The 26781-nt window shown below is 43.6% G+C and overlaps 2 protein-coding genes across 4 annotated transcripts; one reads left to right on the forward strand and one right to left on the reverse strand.

Moving 5' to 3' along the window:
• The first annotated feature begins 156 nt into the window (after positions 1-156).
• LOC128430166 (uncharacterized) lies at positions 157-12340 on the forward strand. 3 transcript variants are annotated; one of them, XM_053416148.1, is made up of 14 exons: positions 157-343; positions 518-630; positions 4775-4870; positions 5533-5609; positions 5918-6137; positions 6372-6527; positions 7453-7547; positions 8445-8535; positions 8732-8826; positions 8961-9041; positions 9637-9732; positions 9801-9904; positions 9988-10096; positions 10185-12340. In XM_053416148.1, exons 5-14 carry the CDS (start codon positions 5936-5938, stop codon positions 11046-11048), a joined length of 1893 nt encoding a protein of 630 aa, XP_053272123.1. In that variant the 5' UTR covers positions 157-343; positions 518-630; positions 4775-4870; positions 5533-5609; positions 5918-5935; the 3' UTR covers positions 11049-12340. The 3 variants fall into 3 exon arrangements, with proteins under 3 accessions (XP_053272123.1, XP_053272122.1, XP_053272124.1); XM_053416147.1 differs by lacking the exon at positions 5533-5609; XM_053416149.1 differs by lacking the exons at positions 5533-5609; positions 6372-6527.
• Positions 12341-12604: 264 nt separating this feature from the next.
• Positions 12605-24836, reverse strand: casq1b (calsequestrin 1b). The gene is made up of 11 exons (XM_053416157.1): positions 24453-24836; positions 15934-16027; positions 15089-15189; positions 14890-15001; positions 14733-14806; positions 14504-14634; positions 14352-14397; positions 14202-14256; positions 13997-14097; positions 13799-13873; positions 12605-13382 (listed from the first exon to the last, which is right to left on the reverse strand). Exons 1-11 carry the CDS (start codon positions 24687-24689, stop codon positions 13083-13085), a joined length of 1326 nt encoding a protein of 441 aa, XP_053272132.1. The 5' UTR covers positions 24690-24836; the 3' UTR covers positions 12605-13082.
• Positions 24837-26781: the final 1945 nt, after the last annotated feature.

The following is a 26781-nucleotide window of genomic DNA, read 5'->3' on the forward strand; positions in this document are numbered from 1 at the left end:
AAAGTTGTATATCATCCTGGTTGTCAACTTTGATCCTTGGAACGAAAAACTGCACTGACGAATAATGTTGAATACTGAATAAATATTGTTTTTGAACAACACATTGTTCTGCTCAAAAACCCTGTGTAATAATCTTTCTCTCACACTCACACAAAATGAAGATCCTTCTCCTGACTGGCATCATCTTCACTGTCGTCCAAACGATGTTTACCAGCAAACAAGAGAAGCCTAACTACTGGAAGCCCTGTCACCACAGGAGCGTTGAACAGAAATACAAAAACTTTACGGAAAGACACATCATTCCAGAAGACAGGAGCTTGAATTCTATAAAAGACTGGAAAAGGTGAATTCAATTATTTTATAGATTGTTGCATTTTGAAAGAGGCAATGTCAGCAACAGCACTGTGTTATATCAAAGAGCATCATTATATTTATCATTACAAATCATCAGTAGATACAGTTAATATACTCATAAAGGGGTTGAATTTTTAAACAATGTGATGATCTCATTGTGCAGCTATCTAAGAGACAAAGGACTCTGGTGCAGAACACCGAAGCAGTCGTTCATCCTGGCCAATATGACGAAGGACGTCCTGCAGATCTGCAGCCGGTCTGGCCTCTATGTGAAGGGTAACTTGTGCAGCAGCAGTTTGAAAATGCTGGTGTTTGAAGTGTTATCCTCCAAGTGTCCTCCAAAAAATGAAACCAGGAAACAAAGGTTTAATACACGTATTAAGGTAACTGAGACTCAACAGTTTGTGATTGTGGCCTGTGATATGGTTGGAAAAAAGTGCCTCCCCGTCCATTTTGAGGGAAACAAAAGCCTCAATAGAACGAATGAGCCGTGCACCACGCGTCCTAGACCGCCGACCAATCAGAGCAAAGGCTACGTTGAACCCGACTCAGACGCTGTTTTTAGATTTTGACGAACTGTTTCTATTTTAACTTCTCTCGCACTGACGGTAGTCTTATTTTAACCTGCGCAGCTTTTTCCATCTTTATGGTAGTAAATCCTGGCAGCACACAGTAGTTTGAACAAAGAGGAAAGTTAAAGCGCTTTAGTTGTTATACGGGATGATTCATTACCTTAAAGCATTTGATTCAGAGCAATAAACCATTGAATGATCCCTTCCTCTACATCGTACAGACATTTCAAATAAATATCAGTTCATCTAACTTTGATATTAAGACTAAATAAGTTTGTTCATAATTATATTTTCATGTAAGAGTTTCCTTAACTGCTACAGTGCTAATTTCTTTTGATTCCTTTGTATAATAAAAATACTCCATATGTATATATCATAGTTTGTATTTAATTACTCATGTCTTGGCAGATTTAATGTTACCTTCAAACATGCTGCCGTGCAACTTTAACTGATCCCTCCTCGTACAGGGATTGTACGGGGAGGGAGTTTGTTCATAATAAAATTTTCATGTAAGATTTTCCTTAACTGCTACAGTGCTCATTTGTTTTGATTCCTTTGTATATTAAAAATACTCAATGTGTTCATTGTCTTTTCTTTTGAGGAATAAATTAAATATATTTTCCTGTCCATGATTTTTTTCTATCTAAATAGATAGATAAATGCACATACATACAAGTACACAGTATAATGACAGTACATTCACTTCCATTCATTGTGGACAGCCAAACCAAAACCAGGACCTCATAAGGACGCTGGTCCCCATAAGGTCTGCTGGTCCTGACAAGGTCAGTTTTTCTGCTGGTTAAAGAGTCAACAAAAATAAGTTCACACACACACGTATAGCAGTATATTTACAGCGTTGGTTTGGAATTATTCTTTTTCATTTTTGATATGAGAGCAGAAACAACTTGTATTGTAGTATTTTTTATTTTCTGGTATTATGATGGTTTTCCAAGATTTCAGTTTTAAGACTGTCCAGTGAGTTCAGGTTTTCCTCTTTTCAAAATAGTACAAGAGCGAGTTTGTTTCTTCTCGTCATCAGGTAGAAAACATCATGGAAACAGGATTACAGTAAAGTGGAGGAAATGAGAACGGGGGGGCAACCCTGTGACAAAAGGTAGAAAACGCCAGAGCTGTTGGTGAGCAGGGAATCGAACCCTCTGCCTCGCTAACTGACAGTTAAAGTTTCCCAGAGGGTCGTGAGTTGTGTGACAGTGTGTTTGCTGGTGTTAGAAAAAAATGGTTCTACTTTTAGCTTTCGCCATTTCTGGCTAAATTAAAATGAAGTAAACATTTATTCATCATCATCATCATCATCATCGTCGTCATCGTCTTCATCATCATCATCATCATCATCATCATCGTCGTCGTCATCGTCTTCATCATCATCATCGTCCTCGTCATCATCATCATCATCATCATCATCATCGTCGTCATCTTCATCATCATCATCATCATCGTCATCATCTTCATCATCATCATCATCATCATCTGGGTCGATCTTTCCAGACAGAACATCTTCGACCCACTGCTCCAGCTCGTCAGCCGTGGGCATGTCGTCCTCGTCGTCCATCTCCAGCCACACGCTGTCGGCCTGTCGAGGACGGACAGAGACATTTCACTAAATCACCAGAGGACAAATCAGTTCCACAACATGTACGTGACTTTTTAGTTTGGTCCACGTCCCATCAGCTAACATGGAAGAGGCAGGGTGTGGGCCCTTTAATGCAGCCAGCCACCAGGGGGCGATTGACCTGATCTGCTTATGGTTAGTCACAGCTGCTACTTATGTTGATGTGTGAGCAGGATGCTGCAATGTCTCACTATCGCCCTTTGTGGTATAACATGGTATTGCACGACGGTACAAGAAAGGGCTAGCTGGATAGCATGCACATAAAACCAAACTTTTTTAAGTGTATAGTTTTTGTTCTGGGTAATACTCCGAACAAGTTTGCAGCATTTATTTAGTTTTAGGATTTAGTGTGTGGGGGGGGGGGGAGTTTGCTTACATCCTCGACATCAACGACACCGATCTGAGGAGCAGAGAGGTCGATACCGAACGTCTTCTCCCAGTACGGCACCAGCTGGAAACCACAGAGATATCACATCAAATGATATAATATATGTTATGATACCATTAGACATTAGCAGCAATTTTCATCAGTGTTAATATGTAGCCATATGTTCAGGGGGGGGGTTCATACCAAGGGGAAGTTGTCGGGGTCGATCCAGATGATGCTGAGGTTTGGGTTGTCGGTGTTCTCACGTGCCACCTCCTTCAGGATTTCCAGGAATTCATAACCATCTAGAGGAAAGGTCAAAGGTCAGGTATGTGGATGGGGGGGGGGGGGGGGGGGGGGGGGTCCTGTATGGATAATATCAGAGCTATGATTATAAATAAAGAATAAAACATATAACCAGGGTCATCCTCCTCAGCAAAGGCAACAATGTGCTCTCCATTAATGTCGTCCTCCTGTAAACAGAGAGACGGGGGACATGTCCATTTCTTTACATCAAGGTGAAATATGAATATTGTTGAATCTCTTTAATTACATATGAGTCTCTTACCCAGATCTCGTACATGCTGTGAGGCTCCAGCTTCCTCAGAGTGGGCCTGAAGCATTAAGACAATCAAATTCAAATGTTACGTACTTAAATATTGAAATGCTGATCTTGTGTTTTTGCTAAATGTGGAGATAAGTTGTTTGTGGAGCAGGAACCTGTCGTGCTGCTCGATGTATTCCACCAGCTCCGACTCGATGTGGGGTTTCCCTGGAATGGTGACGGAGTCCTCCATGAACGGCTCGTAGAAATCCACCTCGTTCATCTTCAGCTTCAGCTTCTTGGCGATCTGAAGTCAGTGAATCGAGAGGAGAAACAGAAAATATTCACATTTTAATAGAACAGATTTTTGCTCTGCTGCTCTCCTTTGATATTGAAGTTCGAACCTTGGGGTCAAACGTGGCGTAGAACTTGACGAAGGGGTGGAACTCCTCGGCAGCATCATCGTACTCAATGAAGTCTGGATGGAGAACAGGCAGAAGAAGATAGAACTGAAGGAAGTATTCACAGTAACTGATCTGAAGCCTGTCCACTTCCACCTACGAGGAGACTTCTCGCTCTTGAAGTAGCCGACCAGCTTGATGACCTCATCGATGTTGTGGAAGCCCTTCAGCTCGCGCTCGTTGTCGATGATCTCCACTGGTTCCTCGATCACCTGACCAGTGGAATTAATGGATTATTATACAGACCAGTGTCACTGCAGCTGCCCTGTGTAAACATGTGATGACCACAGACTTCTTACATCATAGATAAACTCCACCAGAGTGTCGGAGGCCAGCTCGCCTCTCACCCCCCCTCCCCTCATCCCTCCTTCATGAGATACAAGCGCCTAGATTTTTAGCTATCCATTACCTCTGTAGAAATATGGCTACTGGAGACAAAGATATAATCTTGCAACCATATCGTTTTGAGCCTTCCACACTGTGGAGTCAACGTTCAGAGGTGTCCAGAGCTTTTGGGACGGTAGACATGCTAGATTCCCAAATTAACTCGTAGAAGCACTACAAAAGTGGAATGTTCATAATACGTCCCCTTTAACTTCTGTAAAATTACGACTTTATCCTTATAGGTTATGACTTTTGACTTTATTTCTGTAAAAATATGACTTTTCTTGTAAAACTTCTTCTTTGTTTGTGTATTTTTGACTCAATTCTCTTTAAGTTTCATCGCTATTCTTGTCAAATTAGTGTCTAACTGTGTCTGCCGCTGCTGTAGCTTGCAAATTTTAAATGCATGTAAATCTCCTGAGAGCGAGTATAACCTGTTTTTTTCATATGAAACAAAAGTGAATAACCTGAAGAGAGAGAACACAGAGGAGGAGAGTCGGGAAACGACAGAGAGATCATCACTCGGACTGAGGAGCATCGAAGCTTCAGAGCACGGTGAAACTTTATCAACTTTATAAAGAACTTTGTGACATTTAGTAACTGTGAAAGTTAAAGGATGAATTATGAAACTAGTTTTTGTTCAGGGATACACACATTTACTACCACAGAGCGAAATATATTGTTTTACTGTGATGCTGCAGGTAGAAAACATGTGTTATCTAGGATATGTTAATAATTATAATACTTCAAAATGCTGCTGTCAGGAGGAAACAATCAAGCTTCCTGTTGTAAAGGTAAAAAAAATTGTTAATGTTAAATTGTTCATGTCCAAGATCCTCTCACAAAACACGATGTCAGTACAGAAGAATATTTTGTTTTTTCCTGGTTAGTTAAAAGTTTAATTCAGGTTCTATTAAATCTATATTTGACCTCTTTGTTGCCACTATAATACAACATGTCCCTCCAGAGATCAGCACACTTTGATTCTGCTGCTTTTACTGTTTTAAACACTTTACCTTTAACTTGTCAAGTACCTTGTGTTTTATAGATAGTTAGTTATTATTGATTCCACTCACTCCACAGCTACAGTTTATTCATGAAAGATTGGCTCCTGTCATAAGGAGCTTCTGTTGTTTGACGTCACACACACGTACACACACACGTACAAACACACACACACACACACACCGAACACCCAAGCCTGGATTGTCTTGCAGGTGTGTCACCACTGGTGTGTCAGCGCAGACATTGTTTGTGACAGTCACCAGCAGCAGTGAGATGATACTAGTGTACGGTCAGTGCCTGAGTCAACACATATAAGACATATCAAGGAAATGAAAATAAAAGTGTAAAAGCAGCAAATACAGAACTGGCAGTAAAAAGTTATGTTGGACTTGTGAGAATAAAAGTTTCTTCACAGGGATTTACACTTTGACAAAGATCCAGAGAAAAACATTTCAGTAAATCCCCCAATTTTTTAAAATTAATTTCATTTGCCACAAAACTGAGCAGAGTATGAAACTGTCCATGTTGGATTCAGTTCTGCTTCAGAATAAATCACATATTTAATGCATAAAAATTTAAAAACGTGTTTTTCAACAGACACTGAACACGTTCGACATGAGCTTCCAGGTTTGTGTGTGTGGTTGGTCCAAAGTGACGAGTTACCACGGCCTGAGGACCCACCAGGGGAAGATGGGATGCACCCAGAGGGGAGTGAGGATCCCAGAGAGGAATGCAATGACCTTCATGCCTCAAATTACCTTCAAGCAAAGTCCAATCTATCTGAACCAGCCTGAGAGGAACTTCTTCACCTGGTCTGGTGAGTGGTTTTTAATACGTGTACAAACTATATCACTGTTGTCTCCAATTTATTTGCTGCGAAAAAGCTAAAATGAGTGAAATTAAAGGACTGACGCTAGCAAAAAGTCAATACCAAATATTGAATATATAATAGTTTCAGCTCAAAATACGTGTTTGAAAAGGAACAAAAAGACAGTTGATTCAGCCGATTCAGATGAGAGCCTTCGGGTCTGTGTGTGTGGATGGTCCAAAGTGACGACCTATCAGGGCCGGAGGATCCACCAGGGGAAGAGGGGATGCATAGCGAAGGTAGTGATGGTCCCAGAGAGGAGGAGTTACCCTCCTCTGATTCCATTCACGGGACGTCCAATCCAGCTGAACGAGCCTATGATGACTTCTACAGAGTCTGGTGAGTGGTTCTTAGTCAATGTACAAGCTAGCCAGAGGTACTTTGACTTTTTGGGTTGGTCCAGGTCCCATCCATTAACATGGAGCTATGCCCTATATGCAGCCAGCCACCTGGGGGCGCTCCAGAGGATACAGCTGGTGAAGTCATTTGATTTAAAATCGTGTTCCATGATTAATGTATTGGTCCATGCCCCATTCGCTAACATAGAGGAGGTGCAGTTTATGACCTATTCTACAGCCAGCCACCAGGGGGCGATCATATTTTCTCTCTTTACTTGTGGGAGCTGTCATTTCCTTCATTTTAACACATTATTGTTTTAGAGTAGAAACAAAAGTCTGTCATGTGATTATTTACCAACCAATGAACTTGTACACATGGTGTCCTGTTTGACCACTAGAGGCGCTATGGAGACAGATGATACAGATTTCAATGTATTGTTTTATGTGTTTTATGATCATTAAAATCATCTGTCCCCACTTTGAGGCTTTTTTTGTACATATGTGAAACTTGATGTTGCTCAGTACAGTGTGGTTTTCTGATTTCTCATTTGACCAAAACGTGTTTGGATGAAAGGACCAAATAAAAATACCTAATTCCAAAAATAGAAACTGGTTCATATTCATATTCCCGTGAAAAGTTTGAGCAAAATGTCGTATTCATGACCTCATGATGATAATTAACTTCAGTTTTTATCAGTTTCTTCACTAAATTACAACTTTATTCTTTTTACTTTACTTACATTTTATTACTGTATTCTCCTAAAATTATTAGGTAATTGTAAAATGACCTACTTTGACTTAACTTCATCGCTACTCTTGTAAAGTTAGTGTCTAAATGTGTCTGCCGCTGCTGTAGTTTGTAAATGCAAATGGTAAATCTCCTGAGAGCGAGTTTAACCTGATGTTTGTTTTGCATGAAACAAAAGTGAATAACCTGAAGAGAGAGAACACAGAGGAGGAGAGTCGGGAAACGACAGAGAGATCATCACTCGGACTGAGGAGCTTGAGGCTTCAGAGCACGGTGAGACTTTATCAACTTTATAAAAAACTTTGTGACATTTAGTAACCGTGAAAGTTAAAGGATGAATTATGAAACTTGTTCTTGTTCAGGGATGTTTGATAAAACTCTTCAGGCTGTGATGCTGCAGGTAGAAAACACACAGTAGGATGTGTTAATAAATATTAAACTTCAAAATGCTGCTGTCAGAAGGAAACAATCAAGTTTCCTGTTGTAAATGTAGAAAAAAAGTAAATGTTAAATTGTTCATGTCCAACATCCTCTCACAGAACACGATGTCAGTACAGAAGTGTTTTTTTTTCCTGGTTAGTTAAAAGTTTAATTCAGGTTCTATTAAATCTATATTTGACCTCTTTGTTGCCACTATAATACAACATGTCCCCCCAGGGGTCAGTTCACTTTGATTCTGCTGCTTTTACTGGTTTAAACACTTTACTTTTAACTTGTCAAGCACCTTGTGTTTTATAAATAAAGTTAGTTATTATTGATTCCACTCACTCCACAGCTACAGTTTATTCATGAAAGATTGGCTCCTGTCATACTGAGCTTCTGTTGTTTGACGTCACACACACGTACACACACACGTACAAACACACACACACACACACCGAGCACCCAAGGCTGGATTGTCTTGCAGGTGTCACCAATGGTGTGTCAGCGCAGACATTGTTTGTGACAGTCACCAGCAGCAGTGAGATGATACTAGTGTACGGTCAGTGCCTGAGTCAACACATATAAGACATATCAAGGAAATGAAAATAAAAGTGTAAAAGCAGCAAATACAGAGCTGGCAGTAAAAAGTTAGGTCGGAGTTGATAGAATAAAAGTTTCTTCACAGGGACTTACACTTTGACAAAGATCCTTCATGCATAAAAAATGTCAAAACTTGTTTTTCAACAGATACTGAACATGTTCGCTCAAACTTCCTCCATGGAACATCCAATCAATCTGAACGAGCCGAACAAGCCTGTGATGACTTCTACAGAGTCTGGTGAGTGGTTCTTCGTAAATGTACAAACTATATTAATATTTATATGCTGCAAAAAAGGGGAAATGTGCTAACCAGCCACATTCATCCAGCAGCTGACGACGTCACTGTGGACAAGACAAGAGAACCATGTACGAGTTTTAACATCACACGAATAAATACATTACAGCAGCTTTGATTGACAGCTTTGTTTCCACAGTTTTCCAGACTCCTGAGCCCCCCCCACGTCATCAAACCGCCACCAACACGTACCGACCTCGTCGAGCGCTCGAGTTCTCCACCGGCGCCGATCAGGTGCAGGCTCAGATCTTTGACCTGTTGAGACGTCACGCTGGGGAGCTACTGCAGCTTCATCCTGTGAATCAGATCGTAAGAACAAAGAGTTTGATTCTTCATCATTATATTACCGAATGTTTTCCTCCTCATAGACGACGCCTCCAACGACCGCCGTCCATCCAAGAGAGGAGGAAGAAGAGGAGCAGAGGAAGACGGAAAAACTGCTCATGAAGGTTATTATTACACTTCTAATAACAATGAATGAAACAGTTTATTGGGTCATCAATCTTAAAAAATCTGAAATTTGGTACAGACACCACATGGTCACCAAATAATGAATCCTTTTTTTAAAAGATATATTTGGGGCATGTGTGAAAGATGGGTAAAGAAAATGGCTGCAAACCTGTGTCTTAAAGGCAAAGTACACGTTAAATAACATTTTCTTAAAGATGTTTAATGTAATTTTTACATCAGAGTATGATGAAAACAAGAATAAAGTTGTAAAATGCTAAGAATGAGTTTGTAATTTAATGAGAAAATATAGTCGGGTTTCACGATTTTCGTAACGTGACTTTATTCTCATAAATATTGCAAAGTTCTTCTCAGACTTTTTCCTTATTATTGTGATGAGATTAAAATGGGTGGAATGTTATGATTGACAGTTGAGAGAGATTCGCTCCAAATCACCTGCACAATATGGCAGCAGCAGAATATTTGAATATTTTAGCTTCATTTTCATGCAACAACAGGAAGTGGAGACACGTCGACCATCTTTCGTGCCTATGGTTCTATTACACTTTATGTATTTGTCCTCTTTCTTCCTTTAAGGCACAGCAAGACAACAAGAGGGCGGAGCTACAGCAGATAATTCAAATTAGGAAACTCAAGATGGCAGAAGTGGAATTATCTGTGAAAGGCTTGAAGGTAAGAATTCACTTTCCAATATGGTTTCTGTCCATGTTTCTTTTGAAATGTCAACTGTCCATCATCAGGTTAGATTGGACACCGAGTGGATGGAGATCAACAACGTCTTCTCCGAGGTGAAGAAAGTCGTGGAGGACGCTCGGCAAAGAGCTCTGCAGCCTGTGGAGGAGAGGTTGGTTCTACGTGGCTCACAGTGAAGTGTGGTCAGACGTATTATTGATCCATCAGTGTAACGACCTGTATTTGACCTTAAAGGAGACAAAGGGTAAAGAGAGAAGGAAAGGATCTGCTTCAGAGGCTGAAAAGAGAAACTGAAGAACTCGAGAAGACCATCGCTGAGTTGGACAGAAACTCAGACCTTCAGGTGAGTCGAGGATCTGACCTGGAAAGACATCGAAATGTCTCCATGAGGTTGATTTGAAACTGACATTGTGAGATTTCCCCTCACACAGATCTCTCTGGATGAACCCGGGGATTGGAACAAGACAAGTGTTGATACTTTGGAGAGAGGATTACGTTCTCCTCTACCGATGATAGTCCTCTCCAATGTCCACTCACTGCGCAACAAGATGAAAGAACTGCGCCATCTCATCACGACAAAAGACTTTGCTCTTTCTTCTGTTTTGTGTTTTACAGAATCGTGGCTGACCGAAGCTACACCGGACTCTGCTGTAGAGCTGACCGACTTTCAGCTGTTACGTGCAGACCGCGACCCGATCCTCTCACGCAAAAAAAATGGTGGAGGGATTTGTTTCTATATAAACCATGGCTGGTGCAGCGACGTAGAAGTGATTTTAAAATCCTGTTCTCCGGACCTGGAAACTCTTTTCATCACCTGCAGACCGTTCTACTCTCCCCGTGAATTCACGTCTTTTATTCTGGCCGGAGTTTACATTCCATCAAAGGCTAACGTGCGCGAGGCTCAACGTGAACTCGCTGAGCAGATACAAAGAGTGAAGAGAAGGAGAGAGCACAAGTCTTCCACTGTCATTGTCCTTGGGGACTTTAATAAGGCCAACTTATCTCACAAACTCCCCGAATACAAACAGTTAGTCAAATGCCCGACTAGGGGGGAGAAGACTCTGGACCACTGCTACAGCACCATCAGCAAGGCGTATCATGCAGTTTCCCATCCTGCTCTGGGTCGATCTGACCACGTTCTCATTCATCTGATCCCGGCTTACAGACAGAAACTCAACATTTCTAAACCTGATGTGCTGAGATGTCAGAACTGGAGCAGCAGAGAAGCTATGGAGGAGCTGCGTGACTGCCTGGAGAACACACACTGGGACAACTGTTTGGATTTAAAATTTTAGCTTGTCTGTTAAGATGTTTATGGAACTGTACTCAAAACAAATGAAAGGAGGGTTGGGGCAGGAGCAGTTTGGGCCAGATAAATGGCTTTCCCATCATGATTTATAATAACCCTCGTTGCATAGTGTTAATCTTGAAGTTAGCTACAAATGTGTGTGCTTCACATAGCTGGTCAGTCTCACACCTGTCTTGATAAAAGGTCTGATAAGCTCTGGAGGACAGACAGAGTGGCGTTGTGTTGGTTTGGAGGATCTGAATGTTTACACAAAAAGAACATACAGCCAATAGAGCAGGAACACAATATTCTTTACTCCAATGAACAACAACACTGACCCACAAGGCGTCAGCCGAGTCAAGGCTAGTTTATGAAAAAACAAAATCGAACTGTCATGGTAGGGAGATTTTTCCAGTAACCATCAGAGGAGGAGCGTGACTGGGAGCGGCTCCTTGTCACTTCCTGGTTCCAGTGCCAAGAGGCGGGGGACTACGCCTTAGCACCAACAAGGGAGAACCAAATTGATTTGCGGCGACACCCCTTCATTATTTTAACCAATCAAATTATACCTACTGTTATAATTATAACAAACGCCTTCTGTTTGGGGCGACTATAGACTACCCCGGGCTACTGATTTAGACCAGGCTGTGCATGAGCGCCCATAGCTATGCTGTTAACCTTTTATTCCTTCGTTGACAAAACACAGACTGGGACACTTCTAGAACTGCTTCCAACAGCCTGGACGAATACACAGATGCTGTGAAGAGTCCAAACTGAACTCAGACGCTGTTTTTAGATATTGACGAAACGTTAATATTTTAACTTCTCTCGCACTGACGGTAGTCTTATTTTAACCTGTGCAGCTTTTTCCGTCTTTATAGTAGTAAATCCTGGCAGCACACGGTAGTTGTGAACGAAGAGGGACGTTAAAGCGGGTCAGTTCACTCTTTTTTTTTGTGAAATTTTTTATATATTAAGAAAATATATAAAAAGTCTTTGTTTTAACCTTGTTAATATAGTGTTGTTATATATATCATAGTTTGTATTAATATTAATTAATGTCACCTTCAAGCGTGCTGGCGTGAAACTTTAACTGATCCCTCCCTGTACAGAGATTTCAAATAAATATCAGTTCATCTAAGTTTGATCTTCAGATTCAATAAGTTTGTTCATATTTATATTTTTATGTAAGATTTTCCTTACTGCTACAGTGCTAATTTCATTTGATTCCTTTGTGTAATAAAAATACTCAATGTGTTAATTGTCATTTCTTAAGGAGGAATAAATGAAATATACTTTCCTGTCCACGATTATTTTCTATCTATATAAATAGATATATGCACATACACACAACTACTCTGTATAAATACAGTATATTCACTTCCATTCATTGTGGACAGACAAACCAAAACCAGGACCTCATAAGGACGCTGGTCCCCATAAGGTCTGCTGGTCCTGACAAGGTCAGTGTTTTTGCTGGTTAAGGTCCTAAAGAGTCAACACAAACAAGTACACACACACACACGTACAGCAGTATATTTTAAAAACAACAAACAGCATTGGTTTGGAATTATTCTTTTTCATTTTTAATATGAGAGCAGAAACAACTTGTATTGTAGTATTTTTTATTATCTGGTACTTTGATGGTTTCCCAAGATTTCAATAGTTTTAAGACTGTCCAGTGAGTTCAGGTTTTCCTCTTTTCAAAATAGTACAAGAGCGAGTTTGTTTCTTCTCGTCATCAGGTAGAAAACATCATGGAAACAGGATTACAGTAAAGTGGAGGAAATGAGAACGGGGGGGCGACTCTGTGACAGAAGGTAGAAAACGCCAGAGCTGTTGGTGAGCAGGGAATCGAACCCTCTGCCTCGCTAACTGACAGTTAAAGTTTCCCAGAGGGTCGTGAGATGTGTCCCTCGTAGGAGACCGTACAGGAGGCGAACAGACAGTGTGTTTGCTGGTGTTAGAAAAAAATGGTTCTACTTTTAGCTTTCGCCATTTCTGGCTAAATCAAAATGAAATAAAAGATCGTAGTAAACATTTATTCATCATCATCATCATCGTCGTCATCGTCTTCATCATCATCATCATCGTCGTCATCATCATCGTCTTCATCATCATCATCATCGTCATCATCGTCGTCATCATCATCGTCGTCGTCTTCATCATCGTCGTCATCATCATCATCATCATCATCATCATCATCATCGTCATCATCTTCATCATCATCATCATCATCTGGGTCGATCTTTCCAGACAGAACATCTTCGACCCACTGCTCCAGCTCGTCAGCCGTGGGCATGTCGTCCTCGTCGTCCATCTCCAGCCACACGCTGTCGGCCTGTCAAGGACGGACAGAGACATTTCACTAAATCACCAGAGGACAAATCAGTTCCACAACATGTACGTGACTTTTTAGTTTGGTCCACGTCCCATCAGCTAACATGGAAGAGGCAGGGTTTGGGCCCTTTAATGCAGCCAGCCACCAGGGGGCGATTGACCTGATCTGCTTATGGTTAGTCACAGCTGCTACTTATGTTGATGTGTGAGCAGGATGCTGCAATGTCTCACTATCGCCCTTTGTGGTATAACATGGTATTGCACGACGGTACAAGAAAGGGCTAGCTGGTTAGCATGCACATAAAACCAAACTTTTTTAAGTGTATAGTTTTTGTTCTGGGTAATACTCCGAACAAGTTTGCAGCATTTATTTAGTTTTGGGATTTATTTGGGGGGGGGTGGATGGAGTTTGCTTACATCCTCGACATCAACGACACCGATCTGAGGAGCAGAGAGGTCGATACCGAACGTCTTCTCCCAGTACGGCACCAGCTGGAAACCACAGAGATATCACATCAAATGATATAATATATGTTATGATACCATTAGACATTAGCAGCAATTTTCATCAGTGTTAATATGTAGCCATATGTTCAGGGGGGGGGGGGTTCATACCAAGGGGAAGTTGTCGGGGTCGATCCAGATGATGCTGAGGTTTGGGTTGTCGGTGTTCTCACGTGCCACCTCCTTCAGGATTTCCAGGAATTCATAACCATCTAGAGAAAAGGTCAAAGGTCAGGTATGTGGATGGGGGGGGGGGGGGGGTCCTGTATGGATAATATCAGAGCTATGATTATAAATAACAAATAAAAAAAATAACCAGGGTCATCCTCCTCAGCAAAGGCAACAATGTGCTCTCCATTAATGTCGTCCTCCTGTAAACAGAGAGACGGGGGACATGTCCATTTCTTTAAATCAAGGTGAAATATGAATATTGTTGAATCTCTTTAATTACAGATACGTCTCTTACCCAGATCTCGTACATGCTGTGAGGCTCCAGCTTCCTCAGAGTGGGCCTGAAGCATTAAGACAATCAAATTCAAATGTTACATACTGAAATATTGAAATGCTGATCTTGTGTTTTTGCTAAATGTGGAGATAAGTTGTTTGTGGAGCAGGAACCTGTCGTGCAGCTCGATGTATTCCACCAGCTCCGACTCGATGTAGGGTTTCCCTGGAATGGTGACGGAGTCCTCCATGAACGGCTCGTAGAAATCCACCTCGTTCATCTTCAGCTTCAGCTTCTTGGCGATCTGAAGTCACGCGAATCGAGAGGAGAAACAGAAAATATTAACATTTTAATAGAACTGATTAAAATGTTAATATTGTCCTTTGAAATTGAAGTTCGAACCTTGGGGTCAAACGTGGCGTAGAACTTGACGAAGGGGTGGAACTCCTCGGCAGCATCATCGTACTCGATGAAGTCTGGATGGAGAACAGGCAGAAGAAGATAGAACTGAAGGAAGTATTCACAGTAACTGATCTGAAGCCAGTCCACTTCCACCTACGAGGAGACTTCTCGCTCTTGAAGTAGCCGACCAGCTTGATGACCTCATCGATGTTGTGGAAGCCCTTCAGCTCCCGCTCGTTGTCGATGATCTCCACTGGTTCCTCGATCACCTGACCAGTGGATTAAATGGTTTATTATACAGACCAGTATCACTGCAGCTGCCCTGTGTAAACATGTGATGACCACAGACTTCTTACATCATAGATAAACTCCACCAGCGTGTCGGAGGCCAGCTCGCCATCGTACTCGATGATCTCGTTGTCGGCGAAGATGTAGATGCTCTCCACCTCGTCCAGACCTGAGGAGAGGAGAGGGGTTCAGTCACTCCACCATCACAACAAAGACTCTTTCACACAATGTACACAATTATAAATAATCATGAGAATAAAATAGAACCTAGCATAATTCCTTATTGTCATTGCACAGAATAGGAGAATTAGGGAGCATGCACATAGTCACCAAAATAAGAGAATATGAAATATATACTTTAATATGTACAGGTGTAAATTGAAAACATTATAGTAGCTTATTATTATAAATATAGGTTATTGGTTTAAGAATATATGAAGTAGCGGTGCAATCTATGTAAAATATATTTACTTTTCCATACACGACACTAGCAAACAATGTGGAAAGTGACCACACACACACACACACACATACACATACACACACACACACACACACACACATACACACAAGGCTGAAATATCTTTGGTGAACACTTGGGGGCAGGACTGTTTCACATGTTAATCATTAGGCCTCAAGTCTTTTCTCAAGTTTCAATCCCATATTTACAGTTACATGTTTGTTGTTGTCAAATCATTTTTAATAGCACATATATATATTTGGACTCAAGTTTGTGCTCATCTCTTGTTTTGTCGATTATACTACTGGGTACGACAATACTACGATTGTGACGTCTGAGAATTTGCTTTTGTTGTGTTTCCCTTGATGTGAGACATTCAGTGAAGGCAATTCTAGATTTAGGAGAAAAGAGATAATTTAAACTGAGCTCTCCAGCAGTGAGCATCGATCTTACCCAACTTCTTGGCCACAGCAGAGTCCTTCTTTTCGTCCACCAGCCCGAATCCAATGTCCTCGTCGTCCAGGTCGGCCAGGACTTGGGCTGCGAGCTGCACAGAGAGACAGGAGAGAAAGTTCTATTGAGTTTCATACGAGTGCTGATTCTGCGTCTGACTCGTGTCACCGTCTGATTCCCTAATCTCAGAACTCCAGTAAAAAGTTTCATTTACACAAGATAAATACACACTTGGCATTTCATCTCACTTTCAAGGCCTTAAAAGCGAAAGCTTTGGATTGCTGCCTTGCACTTTCTAAATCGGAGTGAAACCGAAGCCAACAATCGACAGCCCTGGTAAGCCGGCGTGAGGGGAGCGTGGACAGCGGGGGGGGTCTCCACACGCCAGGAGAACAAGAGGGGCAGAACTTGAGCCAGATATGTGGCGGCGAGGAGACGCTGCGACAGGTGTGGAGGAGCCGGGCTCGCCCTTTGGGAACATTCAGCCTCTGCACACATGCACATATACTGTAAATAAACTGTACACACACTGCATCGTACTTGTATGTACAAATACACAGAAACACTTGATTTCTTCTACGTGTTGTTCGCTCAGTGCAGCAGCTTCAGGCCTTTGCACCCAGACGCAGCAGCGTGAGAAGCAGCCTGCAGAGTGGACGACATTCAGAAGCAGCCAAACGCCTGAAAGCACCACAGAGCGCTTTGTGCAGGAAGATGGAGGACGTGCTTCACAGGCAGCTTCCATTCTGTTGCTCTGCAGAGTTCAGGTTCCTCAGGATCGTGGGAAATGTTCCACCTTCTCCTGCTTTAACCCAAATCAGAAAAAAGGATATTACTTCCTACTCACTCCTCTTTCTACTCATGCGGATACTTTCTGCTGAAGTTTGAGGTGAGAGGATCAATACTAATTCTGCATATTCAATCTTATTCTATAATTCCAGCGAGGGGTTGTTCTACAAAGACAAAGTGTGAGAGTGTGTTAGCTTCAAACAGTCCCTGTGTTTCCAGTCTTTATGCTAAGCTTAACTAGCCTAAGCTCGGGAGGAAGTGAACTGGCTGTAGCTTCAAAATAAAACAGCAAACAAACAAACAAGTGTATTTACCAGAATGTCCAACTGATCCTTAGATAGACATTCCTGTGACTATTTGGGAATTTTGCTTGTGTTTTGAACTTTTCATTAATTTCCCGGGGAAGAATTCATGAATCTAGATTTTTTTTAATCAGCCATATTTATCAGACTGATATTTATGAGTGTGTGTACTTTGGTGTTGGTTTAGTTCCTCATTGGGAATATGTTTGGAGCAGAATGTGATTCAAATTAAATTAAATGGTTCTCCTTTAATCTTGAGTTTATGAAGTGTAATTATTTGAATGTTTTGAGAATTCCATAAGAAATATCATTTGCTTCCATTGTTCTGGGACAACAGGAGTTCAGACACTACAACTGTCCCCATCTGAAATACAAAGTGTCCCCTGAAGTGTCCCAGTGGATGGATGTTGGACAAACGATCGGCCCCTCCTATGAATGGGTGAACTTGTCGGTTCACCCTTCAATCAAGCGCTCGCAGCCCAAGCTGCTGCTGGACTGTGAAAGCAGTTCAGTCCCCACACGTCTGGGACATCGGTTTGATGCCTCGTGTCATTTAGAACTGAACTGCCGTCCAGGAGTGGACGAGAGACAATCATCATCAGCGGCGGCACAGGGATCAGGAGCCGAACAGACACAGAGCGGCAGGTCGTGACGTACCTGGAAGATATTGGCTGCTTGTCTCGTGATAAACTGCAAGAAGAGGTAACCATTTAGGGCAAAGCACAATAACCACAGCCTCCAGGTTTACAACCGAAGGGAGCGGCCTTCAAGAGGAGACAAGACGGGTCCAAATGTAAACTGAGAGGACCATTAAAGCCCTACACACACACACACACACACACACACACACACACACACACACACACACACACACACACATGTTGACTTGATTTTATAAGATAGGATAGAGTGCTTGTTAACCCTTGTAACATGGAGAAGGCAGGATTCAAGACCTATACTGCAGCCAGCCACCAGGGGTCAATTGAGGCTTGAGCTTCACTTTTGGGAGCTGTCATGTCGTCCATCTTTATTAACAGTCTATGATATACGGATATACGCACATGATTTCACAAAATTTGTATGTTGGTGAATAAATAAAAGACAAGCTCATATTTCACAACTTTCTTTTTCATTATTTTCAGGATTAATTAGATTGAATATCAAATTTGCTGACGTGCAAACTTTCCCCCTGTTTCCCCCGTCAGCACAGGCCACTCTCATAGCAGTGGAGTATTTATAAGAGGAGAAGATTCGGTGGAAGCGAAGCAGGAGCAGCTATATAAGGTCGTGTAAGAAGCCTGTTGAGGAGCAGAACCGAGGCCTGAGATCCGTCACATATAGAAATGGGCGTGGAGAAGGCGGGGCAGCCGACACCTGACACTTAACTGACATCCATCACGTCTGTCAGCCACGCTCATCAGTTTGGTCCTCGCTAAAAAAACAACCTCTCCTCTCTGCTTCCCTCTCTTCCTCATTTCTTTCCCATCCTCTGGATAATTTGGTAAATCCTAACTCAGCCCCTGACGGCCTGCTCACCCTCCTCATTCTGCTCCCTCGTTAACATCCGGTAGCCCCGGCCCCCCCCCCCCCCGAGCCAAGTGAGAGGGCAGCAGGTCGCCGCTTGGCCTCATCACCCGAAGCCCAGTCACCCTGGGCTGGTCAGGTGACGCCATGCGAGGGCAGAGCGCCACGGTGAGTTGTCAGAAACGTGCTCTGGGTCCTCGCCGCACTTGGCATCGACCGATGAGCCCGGGGAGGGGGGGGGAGGGGGGTGGCAGGTTGGCAGCACAGCCGAGGGCTCGTATTTCTTGTAATAGAGATGTTGAAATACTTGCTGTGCACTGATCCTGGTTAGCCCAACAACATGGACCCAACACGTCTGTCTAAAATGCTCTCGCACCAACAATCTCTGATCTCACACATTATAACTTCTATTAGCGACAGCGCCCTCTGCAGCCACAGGGGGGCGATAATCATATTTAATCATTGATTTGTATAGATCAGTGGATTTATTGGTAATATACCAGGTGTTCTCGTCTGATTGTAGATATGCTGTTTGCACTCGATTGCACTGATGATCAACGACTCCCTCTCCAGGGGTCGAGATTGAACCCCCGCCGGGTCACAGGGAATAATTTCGAGACCTTTTCATTCTCATCACAAACAATTGTCTCTTTCTTTCCTGCTGCTCAGCTCAGATATGAAAAACCTCTCAGACAAAGACCTGAATGAGAAAGCAGGAGTGTAATCACAGTGATTTGCAGGGAATCCATTCAGCGTGTCGTTCTGAACCCTCTCATTTCACTTCATTAGCCGGAGCTGGAAGCAGGAAGCACTCTGAACCTTTTCATCACGGTGTCAGCAGCAGTGAGACGCCGTCACCTCAGGAAGCTGCAGGTGTTCCACGCTCACTGTGAACTGCACAGGCAGCAAGAGGAAGTGAACGAAGCTCAATCAGGTGTTTAAGAGTCGGCGCCTCCTCACGTCTTCATGGTTTAAATGATCCCATCGACACACACAACCTCGTATACACGAAACCTCTTCAACCACGACCACGTCACAGTATCTCGTTACCAGAACACAACATCAGTTTCTCCTCTTCCCAGTGAGAACTCTGACTTCACATTAACGATCTCAAATCAGAGCTGAATCTGTAAAAGGAGGGAAGATGAAAAGGTTTCCTGTGTGAGCGAGTGTCCCGGGATCTGTGCAGGATTAGAAGTTGTGCCAGCGTTTCCCCGTCAGCCAAAACGGTGAATTAGTAATGGCTGCTGTAGCACATCAGGGCTGTTACGTAACACTGCGCCGGGGTGGGCATGAAAGATTCATACACACGAGCACTGACAACACTCCGACTCGCCCGCGGCTACTGGAACTGCACCAGTTTCATCTCAGATGTTCAGAAGCTTCTTCAGACGCCTGCTTCTGGAGATAAAATAAAGATTCCTCAACCTCGGAGTTTACAGTTCTCTGATCCGTGACACAACACGGCCTCATGGGAGATGTGTGAAACGTGTGGAGAGGCTCCTGGAACTCTCACAGGCACACGAGCTGATTGGCTGCTGCGACTTGGGGGGGGGGGGGCGAACGAGTCTGGGACCATCTGTGAATGACTCACTTTGACAGAAATAAGCTGCATAACAAACACGTCTCGGCTGATCGACCGTGGATCCTCCTGAGTCGCTTGTTCCTGTCACGATAAAGAGGCCGAGGCTCAGAGGGGGGGGGGGGGGGGGGGGGGGTTTCACATCTGATTTCATTACAAACATCTGCATTCACCGGCTGAGTCGTGTTTATGGTTGTAACAAAAAGGTGCAACAAAGCAAAGGTGTGTTAATTTGATATATTATTTATTCCTAAAAGTGAAGCCAAAATGTCTGGATCGCCCCCTAAAGGCTGGCTTGTATACAGCACCTCCTCCATGTTAGTAGATGGGACATGACACAAACTGAAAACTAAACTAAGACAGTCTATTGCAGCTTCATTCATATTTCCTCCAGCATCTATAAAACAGACAGATCATTGAGAGAATCATCTCGTCAACCTCGTCAATATTCAGAGGACAATTTCTTCTTCTCTGGATTATTTCACTTCACAGAGTCACGGTCGCGGAGCTGAGGTGTGTGTGTGGGGGGGGGGGGGGGGGGGGGCGGTCGGAGCTGGTAAATTTAGCGTGGACAGAAAACGCATGGGAGTGCTCGGACCTGAGGGAACTATTCTGGACGGGACACGATGACAGGTCCCTCGATGAGCTGTTTACAGGACCGCCGCCTCAGCTAATATTCAACCACCGAAATGTGATCCAAGTTACGCCCTGAAATCACTTTGACTTCGTTTTTTTACCTATTTCATGTGTTAAAATAATCTACTTCTGCATCTGCATCTTATTTTTGTTCAAGGGGCAATAAAACAAGGAACCCTGAGGATGTCATTGTGATGTCATCAAGTCTTCATCTACAATGACACCTCAAGTGGTGACCTCAGGAAGAACTTATCACATTTTGGTAAAGATCCTTATCATGGGGTTGGTCCCAGGAATAGTTTTAATCTTTCTTTAAGGTTCCACCAACGCTCATGGAGGCGAATAAAACATTTGCTTCCCGTGACGGAGCAACAGCATCGAATCCTGGCAGCGACAAAGTGTCTTGAGGGATCTGAGGGTCACCAGGAGTCCGCAGAGACTCGGCCCGCTGGCCTGAGCCAAGATAACTGGAGGTAATCAGATCCGAACCCACTGGACGGTCAGGATGACGGGTGTCAACGTCTGAGGCTTCAGATCAGAGTCAGTAACAGTCGTCTGGCAGGTTCACAGGTTCACAGGTCGTTGTTTAGGATCAAAGACACTGGGGGTTTTTAAAGGTTTTCGAAGGGGGACTCTTTCTTTTGTTATTTAAAAAAGACAATTTATAATCTTTAAAACCCATCCAAACATAAGTGCAATATTCATTTATTTTTAGAACGTTTGTAATAGACTTATTAATTTAATTAATTTGAATTCAGTTGTTTTTATTTCTATACCCGAATAAAGCAGCTGGTTGATTCAGCCGTTTGAGGGCAAACCTCATACACCATTACCTCTACCACTCTCTCTCTCTCTCTCTCTCTCTCTCTCTCTCTCTCTCTCTCTCTCTCTCTCTCTCTCTCTCTCTCTCTCTCTCTCTCTCTCTCTCTCGCTCTCTCTCTCCGTCAATGCCATGTGCTTCCATTAAAAATGCAGGTATGAAATTGTGCCGGTGAAACGAGGAGGGCTCAGTCATGTCTAGCTATCGGTCTGACCTTTTCCCCGGCCTCTTAGCAGACGGACGGAGATTAGACGAGATTCTCAAACCGTGGAGATGTCCTCAGAGACACGTGTTCACACAGCCCCTGTCCACCTCTGTCCCCGTCCTCTGTTAGGAAGAGAATTCTATTTAAACTGGGGGATAAATCAGAGACACGTCCTCGGTGCGTCTTCTCCATTAAATCGTCGCTAACGCTCTTTTAATGGACGCTCACGTTTCTCTGCAGGAGTCTTATAGCAACTTATAGATCAATGAATTCAGCTTGTTTTACCGTTCAGGTCTCTTTAATGCAGTTTCTGAAATCTAGAGTTTCAGAACTGGAGACTCTGCAGGATGAGACATTCACACAGATTCATTAAAGGTTTGGTTGAAGACCGCATATCACATGAAAAATATGTATTAATGAAATAATCATTTTCAGATTGTCCCGATGAGGTAGGGTTGGTTAGGTTCGATAAATTGGGCCTAAACGGTAAAAAAATCAAATAGAAATCATACTGCACTCGACCGCGCTGCCATGCACTTCAATGTGTGAGTTGTTAGAAGCTCCCCTGAGAGCCGCTGGGAAATTCAAACACGACTAGGATAAAATAATAAAGAACAAATATAAATGGTTAAATAAAAAAAAAAAGCCTAAACACACAATTGAATAAATAACAGAATAAATGCAGTTCGATTAAAAAGGCTTTTCCTGTGTTGCCATATTCCTTATTCCTGCATTTATTTACTGAAGTATATATATATCTCTACCTTTTGTACATGCATGTATTTATGTATACATATTTATATAAAAAAGGCACCTTCTTAATTTGTCCCTGTTAAATAAATAAGATAAAATTTGTGAAAGCTGTATAAGCCTATGGACTTATTATGATATTAAGGAAAGGTTGAACACAGTGTGGCTCTGCTCAGTTTACTGGATGTTACACAGGGTGACATAGCAACACTATGTGTGTGTCTCTGTGTGTGTGTGTGTGTGCGTGTGTGTTGATGAAAAGAGATCGCTGCAATCTGAGCCGTGCAGTGATTGATGAGCGAGAGCATTTACAGTTGGTTAAAGGTCAGAGGTCAAACAGAAACAGTCTTAAAGTCCATGACGGATCGTTTCTGGTCTAAGCTTTGAACAAAGGTAGTTACAACTTTATTCCCCGAGCGCTGCACTTTAATAATTCATGCTCCCTGATTCAGAGGTGGTAATGATCAGCTATTTTAAGCATCCCCCCCCTCTGAACACCTCCAGCTCTCTCCTGATTGGCTGGACGGCCTCAACTGGCAGGAAGTGGGTAAAACAAGTGAGAGCCGTGGATCTGCTCCAGGAAGCATCGCTCTCTCGGGCGAAGAAGCTTGAATCCAATGACTTGTGTGTTAATGAGGGTTTAGGGCTTTGGCTGCTCTCGGTGGAGTGTGTGTGTGTGTGTGGGGGGGGGGGGGGGGGGGGTGAAAGGTAACAGAGGTGACACAGCCCCTAAACACTCCGTCCGTCCCACGAGGGCCGTTAGCCTCTTGCTAAGCACGCAGCGCTGTGCTGGTCTATTTCCAGAGGTGACTGAGGCAGACCCGTGTCAGCGACACTCTGTAAGAAGACACTGTGGATCTGACAGGACGTGGGGCTGTGGACACGCCGGCTGACGGTGCAGCCCAGGTGCTTCGCCTGCAGGCCCGAGTCCCACAGGTTTAATAGAGACTCCAGAAGACACACAGTGCATCTGTTGAGTGCAGCAGACTGAGAGAAAGTGCCTGGCTCAAAGGCACCTCAGCTTCAGGAAGAGAAATATTTGTTTGCTTGTCGTCCAGAATCCAACTGTGGATTGAACGGAGCTTTAAATGATCATGCATCACATCTGGGGACAAAATCTACAGAACAACTCTCAGGCTGCTTCAGACAGACACTCGAATCCAGATATTTTCCTCCCAGGCCCGAAGTACAACGTCTGAGAAATGTCCAAATGAGGTTTATGAGACAATGAAGCAGCGAGAATAAAATCCCCTCGTGTGCACATTGATAATGTTTTCAACTCGAAACTGGAAGAATGCAAACGTAACAACAAGAAAAACGTAGAAAACACACCAGCTTCCACCAGAGGCTCCTGAGAGAGAAGGTTCTAAACCCCAGTCTGGGTCTTTGACTATGAACCTTCAGGGGAAATTGTATTTAATTAAATGTAGTTACTGACCAAGTTTTCTAAACGAATCCAACATCCATACAACTTATCCTTCAAGCAACACTGGGCGAGAGGCAGGACGCCCCCTGGCCAGGTTTCCTATTTAGTTTGAACTGCATGCTAACATAGTGCTAAATGTCTTAGCATGTGTGATGTAGACTCATCAACCAGGCTAGAGGTTGTGTCAGCAAACGTTTCTGTATCCACACTGGAGTGAATTCAGACTGAAATCTGAAATCACTTTTGCAGGACGCCTCACCCGGAAGATCCACGATCCGTCAACGAGACCCCGACGCTGCACCTGCTCTCTTCCTCCTCACCTGAAACCCTCGTAGCAAAAACCACATCTGCATCCAGGGATCCCCGACCGGAGCCAGAAGGATCCAGGTGAAACGCTTCCCCCCCTCCTCCTCCTCCCCACCATGACCCTTTCCCCCTCATAGGCAACAGATCCTTCCTGTGTCATGCTTCGGCGTGGGACCCACCTCCAACGCCAGCTCCTCAATCTGAAACTGCTTCGTGGCGCTGCGGCTCCCCTCCACGTTCTTGTGGTAGTAGATCACCATCACGTCGTACTTCTTCATGATGGACTTGTAGTTCTTGGAGCTGAGGGCGTGGACGCGGTCTTTGCCGTCATACTCGGGGATCTCCAAGCCTTTGTCTCCCCAGGACAGGGCCCCCAAAGAGAGGAAGACCCCCAGGAACACCCAGCCCCACTTCATGGTGATCGTCACCGGGGTCAGAAGACTTCCTCTTGTCAGAGCCGTTACTGCAGACGTGGGGTCGGAGGTGGAAGATTAACACACCTGATGGTTGTAGGTTGTTCCTAACAGTAGCTGGTGTCAACACGGGAGAGCTAGGAACCACTTCCTGACCCCACCGGCTAGAGAAGAGCCGCTCGGACGGGGACCCCCTCCTTTTAAAAGAGCCGCACGTGGTTAATGCTGACGCCACCGCCCATCGAAAGAGGAGGGGCCCTTCCCCGGGAGGCGAGACACTGATCCCACTCGTCCAGGAGCCGCGATGGAGGGGCGGCCAAAAAACCAGAGCGCACCCTGAGAGTGGGGGGGGGGCTCAGAGAAACATCAGAGGGGTGGTAGCATGGGAGGAGTCACGCTCGGGTCACAGCTGCTTGAAGCAGTGGCTATGAAAAGGGCCGGCGGTTGTGTCGGGTGTTCGGGGAGCTCCAGATACCAGCTCAGTGTCCTGGAGGACAGAAGGTCCGGATGGATGTAGGGACGAGAGCCGGAGGAAAGAGGAGCTCCAGGATTCCATTCCCATAATAAGTTTTGCAGAGGAACCGGACTCTCGCTAAAAATAAGGCCCAAGCGAGACGAGCGCTGTGGACAAGATGGCGTCCGAGCACGCAGGGTCAGAGGGTCTCAGTTCAGAATGCATGACAATGACACTTCATTTAAATTTAATACAAATATGTAAAGTTCATTCATAAAATGTTGACTTTATACCAGTACTACGAGTAGTAGGGACATATAAAGGGAAACTAAATTAAGACTTAAAAATCTTTGCAAGTAAAAAGTTGTACTATTACTAGAGTAAAGTGGAAATATTACATGATTTTTTTATTTTCAATAGAGTGGATGAGGCATATTCTGCTTTCATGGAGTCGGTTAACTTGTCACAAGCACGTAGGAAAAATTCTAAACCACTTTTCATATTTCAAAGTTTTTTGTACACTTCCGAATTTGAGCCTTAATTGTTACTTTTCATGACTTTATTTTACACTGACGACTCAAATATTGTCTCATTTCATATGTCATTAATCTGCACACTTCTCCGGTAATACCCGCACGTGGATTTTATTTTGAAAGAGCTGATCTTCATGGAGAAAGGAAACATGGGATGAGGGAGAAAGAGAGATGTGAGCAGAGGAGTGAGAACATCTCAGATATTAGTTTACAGCGGGGAAGGGGAGAGGGAGACTATTAATAACAGTGTGTAACATGATCAGGCCTCTGCTCTGCCAACATGTGGGTGAGGGGCATCATGGGGGGGGGGGGGGGGGGATTCTACCATAGAAACACATAAATCAAGCGCCAGGCATTTGTATGTTTACTTTAATTTAGCTTAAATTATAAATCATGAAATAAAATCAAAACCTGTGTAAAAGGTTATTGAAGTTAAAACGAAAGTCTCCATCAGTGCAAATTAAGTGAGCAAGGGAGAGTTACAGAGTGTGTACTTCTGCTAGTAGTAGTAATAGTCAACCACTACAACAAATATTAATACATTTATTTGAATATCTGTAAAAAGCCAATTTCTTTCATTTTTCATGCGTCACTGGAGAGCGACTGAAAAGCTTTGAACCACGTTTATCATCTTTTATTACAGTGACTGATGTCGTGATGGAACTCAGCAGCAGGATGTGACATCAGAGCTCATGTTCAGGGAGAAGCCAGCCGACAGACAGCTGCTCACATCTGTCCTCAGGGAGGAGGACACACGAGGAGATGTGTGTGTGGGACCTCCCAACTGTTGCACCTCTGAGGCAAACAGCGCCCCCCTCTGGCCGTGGCACTAATTGACCCTCAGTCTCACTACAGGTTCATCTCCTCCGTCACTCTCGTCTCAAACCGGCTCGAGGAAGACGAGCAGCAAACAGCATCCGTGTGGCTGGTGCTGAGGTTGTTGCTATGGCAACTGGAAGGTTGACTCAAACAGCACACACACACACAGACACACACACACACACACACACACACACACACACACACACACACACACACACAGACACACACACACTCCTCTCCACACTCCATCTCACGAGGCCGAATTGAAATGAAAGTGAGTAAAGTC

This window comes from Pleuronectes platessa, chromosome 23 (genome assembly GCF_947347685.1).
Source record: "Pleuronectes platessa chromosome 23, fPlePla1.1, whole genome shotgun sequence".
In the NCBI taxonomy this organism is placed as follows: Eukaryota; Metazoa; Chordata; class Actinopteri; order Pleuronectiformes; family Pleuronectidae; genus Pleuronectes; species Pleuronectes platessa.